This window comes from Daldinia decipiens, assembly GCF_022478715.1.
Source record: "Daldinia decipiens strain CBS 113046 unplaced genomic scaffold F4813scaffold_5, whole genome shotgun sequence".
In the NCBI taxonomy this organism is placed as follows: domain Eukaryota; kingdom Fungi; phylum Ascomycota; class Sordariomycetes; order Xylariales; family Hypoxylaceae; genus Daldinia; species Daldinia decipiens.
Genome location: NW_026054548.1, coordinates 776,166 through 785,752, shown reverse-complemented (window position 1 = coordinate 785,752; position 9,587 = coordinate 776,166). Strand labels below are relative to the sequence as shown.

The following is a 9,587-nucleotide window of genomic DNA, read 5'->3' as shown; positions in this document are numbered from 1 at the left end:
GCGTCTCCGCGCTAAGAGAATGCGACTAAAGTGATGTCAACGAGCAACGAGGCAAGCTAAAGCAGATACCTAACCGCTGACCTACATAGTACCTACATTAGGTACCTAACATACGGCCCATTAGCATTTAGCAATGAGAAATGCATTCGGCTCATGAGACTCGCGGCGCTTCGCCCCCAAGGCGGCAATTGTCGCATCACATCTATGTACAACAATCTTTACAACTTGTATCGTCACCATGCAGCATACAATTGATTGGCCTAGTCGCTACCATCCATCGTACTTGAAACCGATTTAAGAACCATCCCACCTATTATGGCTAAAAACAAGGTCGCTTTTAGTACCGATGAGGTCATCCAAAACCAGCCAGGGACTAGCGCCTTCGGAAAGCTGCTGGTTTCAATGTTTGATCCACGTGATCACTCGGTAACTGTATTATATCCTTCCGGGATTGTTATATTTCCTGGTAGTTATTTCTTCTCAATAAAGTGCCAATTAATATGATCAAGTTGCAAGAAATATATATTCCAACCCGCTCCTTTCAACATACCACGACACCTTTCGTAGGAGTTAGTAGAGTGATACACGACCGCCATATTAAAGCTATAAGCTAGCACGTTCTAAATTGTATAGGCAATAGTCTATACGGAGTAGTTTATGAAGCTAATTTTATTGTTGAGCGGCCATCTAGGTCTCAGGGGTTAAACATCAGCACATTGCTGCTGTTCCCGATTCACTACTTTGCGCAGGCTTGAACGTTTCCGTGCCGTATTTTGGGTGGGAACAGTATCTATCCATAGTTAGCTATTGGAAAATGACAAGTTGTCCCTGCGCAGGATGTAAGACTCACCACTCTCGTTTCCATACCAAAAGTATATCAGGAGGACCAGCAGCCCGAGGGGAAGCAGAGAGGAAACCTCACCGACGACTAAGACGTGGTTAGAATGAGGGGATATCGTATCAGTACTTGATGGCGACGTACCCATTCTCCAAGAAAACCACGAGGCCGGCAATCGTAGTTCGCCGTCGTCATTGTGCGGGAAACCCAAAGTATTCACTGCGAAGAGGCTCGTGAGGAAAGAGAGCGGGGTCTGTTTGCCCAACAGACATATTAGCAACGTCGTTATGTGGTCACGACAGAAGATTCAAGCTCACAAATATGACTGTTATAATTGTGAAGGGTAGAATCATGAGATTCAAGAACCGTGATTGTTCAGCTTCCTTGAGGGATGCCTGGGCCTGCATTGCTTGGATGATGGTACTCAACTAGGTAAACATCATGGTTAGAACAACCATGAAGAGTACTGTTTAGATGCAAGGAAAAGAAAAAATGCAGGGAGAACTTGGGTTTCCCGCTCGTACACCTACCCCCTCAAGTGTGGTTGACGCATCACTTTCCATTCGCCTGACTCGGTGGATGAGCGACTGGAGACCACAATCGCGAATAAAGCTTTCCCGCAAGTCCCTTGAAGCAATATTTCCCTGTTTTTGATTTCCAGAGGTACTGCTAGGCCAAAATATCGCTGCAAAGTCTGCAACTACCTTGGCTTGTGTCTCGAAGACTTGCCGTAGCAGGTGAAGCTCGTCTCGGATGTCCCTGACGCTATAGGTGCAGTGGGCAGCTTCTTGTATAAACCCATTGACGTTATTTGGACTCCAATTGCCACTGCTAAAGTTCTTGAAGAACCCGGCCTCTCGGTCCGTCTACAAAAGTTGGTTAATGTAGGTAGGTACGTACGTAGCTCTGTCTGCTGGGGGATCAGGTTAAAGGCTTACCTCAGTCGCAATCTCTCCTTCGAAGATATCTAGGATATGGTTACCAAGTCCCGCCCACCTGAATTCGTCAAGGAACGTCACTGTCTCATATAGTATACGCTTAATGAGGTCGTTCGGCGTCGTGAGGATATCCAGGTTACCCTGGCGTATGGTCTCGAGAAGGGTATCGGCCGTCATTCCGTTTGCTCGAGACGGTATCGCCGTGATGATGGTATCTTTGGATTAAGCATAAGAATCAGCCTGTACGAATGCCTATATCAAGACATATTTTCTCTACTTACTATCATCAAGTTTCCATAGCCACAACTGCCGGGACATGAGCCACTTTGGCGAAGGATCTTCGCGGATACGTTTGGCGTTGGCATTCTTAGCGTTTCTACCGCCGTGCCTCTTTGGCCTTATTGGGTCTGCGTCTAGTTGTTGTGTGTTTATTACCTTTGACGAATTCAGCCGCTGGGGTTGCTCTTGTTGGCCCCAAAACTTATGGAATAATCCCGATAACTTTTGAAGCATACCCTGGTCAGTACTGCCTGATCCTCCCGGGGGAATAGAAGCATTGTTCCCTTTAATTCGCACTTGGTCGGGCTGCTGCGATCGATGCTCTTGATGCTCTTGATGCTGTTTCCTTTCCGTGTTCTTTTTCTCAGACCACCTATATATCACTTGATCCTTCTCCGTATGCAACTTTGTGTCATCGCTTTCAGTGTTGTAGTAAATCTGGTCCAGTGTTTGGGAGTGCTGGACACCGTGCATACCCGTAAAAGGGGAGTACACATCGTTAAGTTTCTTGACTCTTTGGCATTGGGTTTCGAGGCCGTCAAAGCCAGATTGGACTTGATCTTCCGTCTCAATATCTAAAAAAGGCACCTATGGTATTTCATGTAAGCTCCTCGGTATCGAGGAAGTTTCGAATATGTCACACGAAACTTACCACCAAAGATAACATCTTGCCAGACATGAAAGCATCTGTGTTTTTCCATGACTGAGCCGCGCTGGGCTCTACCTCCTTTTCATCCTGCTCTTTCTCTGCGGTAGTGGTACTAGACAGGGAATTATCTGCTATCTCTGAACTAATGTCAGTGCTGGGTTTTTCATTGAGAAGGGATCCCGCTGTTAACTACTTTTCTTTGAGTTTTCTTTCTTCCTCTGAAGTGTCTTATCGTTCCTATCCCAGCTGTTGCTAGCCTAAACTGTACGTTAGAATGGGCAAGGTATCAGCTATTTGAATGAACTTCCCTTTGCATGGGGGATCCTAACACGTGAGTATAAGCTGTCTGTCTCATGGATGCGGATATTCTCTTCGAAAAACCTCCATGTTCTTCCATCCACTTTGTTGTTCTCATTGTATCTGGCGTTGTGTATTATGAAGTCCTGGAAAGTGTTAGCCAACCAAGCAGGCGGTTGACATACATTACGGGAAGATTCTTTTCTACCTTGATCCATGTCATCTATACGTATGTCAGTACAGTACCTATCTACTGACTCTTGTGGGGATGTTTTTGCTTACATTGTTAGATGGGAAATTGATCCATCTCCATGAATTCTTCCCCACGTCGTCCTCGACTTGTTTCCTCTTATCTTCCAGTCCTTGGTTCCGTGTTTCTACACTCCTAATTTCGTATTTTCCATTTTCTAGCCCAGTGGCTTTATGTCTATCACCTAAGTCACACCCATACTCTTCCTCCCAAGCTTTCGATTTGAATTTTCTCTCGCAGTTGACAAGGAAACCCTCTCCGCCGTATACGGGTTCAAGCGTCTCCTCGTCCTTTTCGTCGTTTGGATAAAGGACATGAGAAACTTTCATGTCACTTCGAATCCACGACATAGAGGTGTTTCCGTCTGGCTTAGGGTCTAGTCCAGGCCATTGGTACCGGAAGTAAACAGGGAATTCAGTACAGATGTTTCTCATCTCATCAAGGCACTCTGTAGGACCCCGCGGGATGTTCCCAACTCTCTCGCGTGTCATGGTTGGTTTCTTTAACTTGGAGAATACTTCCAGAGCAAAAGTTTTATCATTTTCGGATACTTCATCTCTACTCAAGAATAGATCTTGGGGTGTGGTCCAGTCTAAGTTGCGACAATCCATATCTGCACCCCAATCGACCAGTAGTCGGATGATTTCACGATGCCCGCGCCTACACGCACTATGTAAGGGCGAATCACCTAAAAATTTCGTTCAGTTTCTACAATAACGCGGTGTTAAATGTGGATTATCTCACCGTACTCATCTTTCGTGTTCACTTCAGCCCCATTTTCTAGAAGGAGTTGAGCAAATGGCATTGTCTCCTGATTAAGATCATCGATGATAAGTAGATGAAGAGGTGTGTGGAAGCTATGATTCTGTGCGTCGATATTTGCTCCATGTTTAAGAAGTTGTAAGATAACTTTGTGGGCTGTGTTCCCTGTAGGCTCTTCTTCGTTCCAGTCATACTTCATTACCGCGTGATGTAGTGTTGTTCTTCCGTCGTAGTCACGGGCATTGACTAGCTGTGACGGCGCCGTTGAGCGATTATGAAGAATTTCGAAAACTAAACTGGAACGTCCTGTGATGATAGCTATGTGAAGCGGTGTAAGGCCTTTACTGCCGCTTGGTGTATTTAAGGAAATGGCCTTGTGCTGAACCAGGAACTTGACGTCTTTGAGTAAATTCCGGCAAATGGCGATAGATAGAAGAGAATACCCTACCCCTGTGTGTAGATCGACCATCATATCCCGAATTTGAGACTGAATATTTTCGATATCTTTTTGTTTGAGATTCCTGAAAGTGTTCACTAGTGAGGCCTTATCATCTTCACCTACTTCGGTGACCCATTGCTTTAGACTCTCCCATCTCTCTAGAGTCCTTCCAACTTCGCCGTCCTCACCATGCGTGACAGCATACCAAATATTGTTCTCGGCCAATGTTCTCAGAGGTACTGGCTGCCAGGCGCGGGACCTCCAGCTCAATGTAGGTTTTAAAAATCTCATATTAGGAGAACAGCAATAAGGAAGCCCGTTTTTCGATCTAAAGAGACTGCGACCGATAAACGATTGGGATTAATTCTGTGCGGATTGGAGTATTTATGTGGGCGACAATGTCATGGCTGGCTTAGGCAGACTGGGTGGAAGTGATGAAGAGATCCAGAGTTTATTGTCGAAAATAACTTGCTACTTCAACATTCTCATCCAGGTATCTTACTCTTACCCCTACCCTAGCAAGTTCCCGTACAACCGCATCTCAGCTCCGGCTCAAAGGGCATTCTGTCGGCTGGGCATGGAGTGGCATCAGCAAAGAAGCGCAGCAGCAAGCGGGTTATTGAATATTACTTCCATGGGTCGGCACGGATCTCACTTTCTGTTTAAGGAATAACAAATTACAAGGATATTTTTGAAAATTTCACAAATATTTGCTCTTAGCTGAGGCACAATGAGGCTCTGCCGCGTTCCTCCAGTTTTAGCCCCCGCCTCCCCTTTCTTTTCGGTCTAATAACCCCTTGTATTACACCAATAGGATTGTCAGAATTGCCATGTACTTCGTTAACTCGGCTAGATTCCGGTCTTGGCAGGAATTGCTAGCAACAGCTGACGGACCTGTGCTTATCTACCTGGTACATAGGTAGGTATACTCCAACCCAATATTGAGTAAGGAAGTCCTTTGCATAAAATACTACCTACCTAGGCAATATATGCTATTAAGAGTGCATTCGTGTTCTAATAATGGGCTGATATCTACTCGTGGTTCACTTACGTCAGATATCTTGTTATTTCACTATGCTACGTTTCCCTGTCTAAATATTTCGAGGTAAATCTCCGAACAAAAGAGTATACATGATTCAGATCTATCTCTGGTGCATAGTCTAGGCTCTATGATTTCTTCTCGTCGATTGACTTCGGTTGGGAGGCTTTCTCTTCGTCGCTTTCGCGTTCCGAGTCCTTCTTTAAATCAGCAAGGTCAGAATTGAGGACAAACTCCTCTTTGTCGATATGCTTGAACGTAAACCAGAAGACAACGGTAAGTACAGCACCGGCAATGGTTGGTCCAGCAAACGCCCAGATGAGATAGGGGTCGCTGATGGCCGGTGCGGTGGCAAGGCCGATGGCGGCGGAGATGGCCGTCATGAAAAGATTGATTGAAGCGACAAGACCCTTCATGTTCTTAGGAGCCCGCGAATAGGCAATACCGTAGGCAGTGACGTTCACGAAGATTTCCGAAACAGCAGTGATTATAACGGGGACTGCGTACCAGGCGTAGGAAACGGTAGAAACCGAAACCTCACCGACAGGGACGATCTCAGCACATGTCGTAGCATTCCAGCCGCATGGTGAAGTCTTATACACGTAGTACTGAAGGATAGAATAGCCGATCGAGCCGATTGTACCAAGCGCGAACCCGAAGGTCATTCGAGAAATGGGACCCCATTTAATACCGCGTTTGCGTAGAAGCGGGTAGATGACATGGTTCATAAAAGGTACCGCTATATATTCGTTAGCCTTGATTTACCCATGTTATTTCCCTGGACTAAAAAGGGGGCAAATGCATACCTAGGACAATAGAGACGGCGTTTAGATTGTCCAAGAGATCGTTGGGGAGACCATTAGTATCCATTCCAGCAGTGAGGGCATTGGCAGCGGCACCAAGACCACCGTCGTTGATTTGCCATATAGGCGAAAAGAGGAAGATGCCACAAGCTTGGAAGGTCCTTCGAACATCGTTAACGAAGTGGTCGTCGTATGTGTATACTTTCGTGCTGCCTGCGGCTTTGCGCACACTTGGCTTGCCGGCTTCCCAAAATCCTGTACGGCCAATACGCTTCAAACCACCATGAGTAAAGATATCACCGAGGACCCTGAACACATTTCCCAAGTCTGAACCTCCTGGAGGTTGTTTTATAAGGCGCGGGTTCAAGTACCATAGTAGTGGTGGAAGCATCAGGTACAAAATCGTGGGGATCAAGTATGCCGACCAATATCCAACAAGCTTAGCCAAATAGGTCGTCGCAATGCCGAAACAAGAGCCGAGATTAATGAGCAGGTAAAACCACAGCATAACACTGTTGACAGATTCCTCAGGGTCCACGATAACCTTCTCCCCGTTCTTGTCGGTGATGACATGAGCAATTTTATGAGGGCTCTGGTCGATCACGGTAGGGGAAATATTGGGTTTAAACTGAGCAGCACCAATTGAGAGCATGTCTAATAAAAGTCAGTATACCGTTTAGAACTTTAGAAGTAATCTGATGTTGTCTTTCTTCGCTGCTTCTAGGAAGCGTAGAACACGGGCAACGACGATAAGATTCGGGGTATCAAGACATACTACACAAAGGTTAGCTTTCAAGTACCCATACGACAATACGTGAATAAGGAGGAAGAAGATAGCTTGGTAAAAACGTCATTATACATACCATAAAGATAGAGCAAAGGGGCCGATAGCGTGGCCTGAGAGAAGCACAGGTGGAAGTGCTGAAATGATCATGATAATATGAGCCACACCACATACTGCAACACCCCAGCAAATCATCTTGAAGCGGCCGTACTTAGTGTCGGCGAGCCAACCGAAGTAAATCGGCAGCGCATATGCTAAGAACTTGAATGCTTCAGTCATAGCGGTGGCTACTACCGAACCCCTACCAAGAGCTCCGGCAGTATATTCGGACCCGGGAGCTGTAGCACCACTGCCGTTGCCGTCGGGAGGTAAGGGGGCTCTGATGAAGTTTTTGTAGACCTGGTTGCATCCATAATAAGAAGCCCGTTCGGCGAACTCGACAGCGCAGAGATAATAACAAGTCGCCGGCATCTTGCCAGCAACACGCCTTAGCGTAGACTTCTCCTCCTCGGTTGGGATGACGAGACCTTGAAGTACCGCATGGCCGTCTTCAGTAACAGCCTTTTCTGAGGCATTGGTGCCAACCTGGGGCTTCTCATCGAGTACTTTCTCGTCGACAGACGCCCGCACCGCGCTGACGGGGGCGACGACGGTGGGAAGGGTAGTACCAGTATCTTATAGCAAGAGCGTTAGCATATTAACCTATTGACTTATTGACTCATCGATTTATGAGGATATCGGCAAGTTCCTTCGGCAGAATGAAGTCTAACTAGGTAGTTATAACAAGAACGAACAACTTACCCATTGTAGAAATCTGCTTTCTAGTTGAGCAGACACTTCAAGGCAAGAAAGCGAGGATACTACTCAGGGTTCGCACCCAAGATAAGGGAATCGAGAGGGGACTGGAAGAGACAGAATGATCGACAGGAGGGCACATATGCGACACTGCATAATGGAATATATCCAGCTATATAGTAGTAGTACATGGCTACGCAGGCTTCAAGCCATCGAGGCAAGCCAGCCACTCGTAACACCAAGAACCAAGACTTGCCCAGATCATGATACCTAGCCTACCTAGCCTACCTTAGCTTATCAGCGACAAGATAGTCTTCTTTTTACCATCCCAGCTTCCTAGACGAGGTTATCCGCGAACCCCCAAGGAGTGGAGATACGACTTAGGCTCAACGTGATCATACAACACTCGGACCAGTTCACACCAACGGTAATCCGCCAAGCGCCTTGGTAGCTGGGTAAATACAAAAACAGGTAGCTCCTCCGCTGGACCCTAGACGCCGCCAAGTCCAGACCAGCCATTCATGAAGCCAGAGATCTAGTTGTACATGGCCACCTCCATATCAAATATCATCAACCTGGACAATCCTACACTCGCAAGATCTATACCAACACGTCCAGGACGACATGATAGATCTCGTCTAACGGATTTTGGATTCGCAATGAAATCCAATTACATAGCTGGGAAACCCAGTTATCCAGTAGGATCGCCTCGGTTAGCATTGTACTCGGCCGGTTTAGGCAGGTGGTTGACGGTTGACGATAACGCGAACCAACCCATGGCGCCAGTCCACAAATCACGCCTACGATATTGTGGATGCGACGTAGCATTGTAGCAACGCAGAGATAACGATAGCAAGGGAGTATTCTAGAAGCAAGCCTTCCCCAGCTTTTGTTACGCAAAGATCCACGGGTTTGGGACAAAAACGTGTTGGTTTCTTGTTTTCCTCTCATCGTTCGGGCACCAGGCCGAGCTATGTAGCTCACCTCATTGTAGGACGCCATGTTCGTATATCTCAAATGCTCTACATACCAACCACTCATCTCATGATCAAACATTTTCACCGTCCCGAAGTGCCAAGCCGCCGGGCCTTTTATCTCAGCGCCACCCGTAGGAGCGAGGACTAGGTCGTACGAAGAACATTTCTTTTGCAGCGCCCAGAATGCTTATGAGGCTTGCCCTTTACTTGGCGACCGTATCTTGACAAACCTACGAGTTTGATAAAACACGCCTAGACGCGGTGATCACAATTTAGGACATTCTTACTGGATAGGCTAACGATGAAGGTGGCCTAGTGTTGCTTTGTTGGTTAGAGGACTTTATCTTGAACGGGAGCTATCTACAAACTCGAAAAGCTTAACCCCTCCAAATCTGGGCCTAATGCTAGGAAATATGTCAACTTTCTGGGAGTCCCGCCGCTATAAAACACTGCCATCGCATGAGGCCAACGTTGTCACCAAAATCACGGGGTATGTTCATCGAGACGGTGAGGTCTAAAGGATTTAGGAACAAATACGCGCCAGAGAATTTCATGGTACGCCTATTGATGCTTATGGTTGGTGTAGGTTAAAAAATATTTCCCTAGCGATCCTACAGTGAAGGCGTCATTCGTTTGTTGTATGTTGTAAGTGGGCGCACCTCCTACGCTATATATTAGGCTCGCGATGTATATACCAACAATCTTTAATACTAAGTACCTAACCAAATTTTCTCGTA

General features: G+C 46.5%; 2 protein-coding genes across 2 annotated transcripts; both read right to left on the bottom strand.

The window, feature by feature from the left end:
• Positions 1-701: 701 nt before the first annotated feature.
• Positions 702-4,743, bottom strand: F4813DRAFT_386316 (uncharacterized protein; the record flags this gene model as incomplete). Its single annotated transcript, XM_049246397.1, has 13 exons — positions 702-790; positions 851-928; positions 983-1,091; positions 1,156-1,266; positions 1,369-1,704; positions 1,777-1,991; positions 2,058-2,643; positions 2,708-2,841; positions 2,898-2,961; positions 3,034-3,147; positions 3,210-3,224; positions 3,284-3,939; positions 3,996-4,743. 13 exons carry the CDS (start codon positions 4,741-4,743, stop codon positions 702-704), a joined length of 3,255 nt encoding a protein of 1,084 aa, XP_049102872.1.
• Positions 4,744-5,141: 398 nt separating this feature from the next.
• On the bottom strand, positions 5,142-8,029 carry F4813DRAFT_400067 (uncharacterized protein; the record flags this gene model as incomplete). The annotated part of the gene is made up of 5 exons (XM_049248234.1): positions 5,142-6,230; positions 6,298-6,948; positions 7,158-7,191; positions 7,253-7,752; positions 8,023-8,029. The coding sequence occupies 5 exons, from the start codon at positions 8,027-8,029 to the stop codon at positions 5,620-5,622; spliced, it is 1,803 nt and encodes a 600-aa protein (XP_049102871.1). The 3' UTR covers positions 5,142-5,619.
• Positions 8,030-9,587: the final 1,558 nt, after the last annotated feature.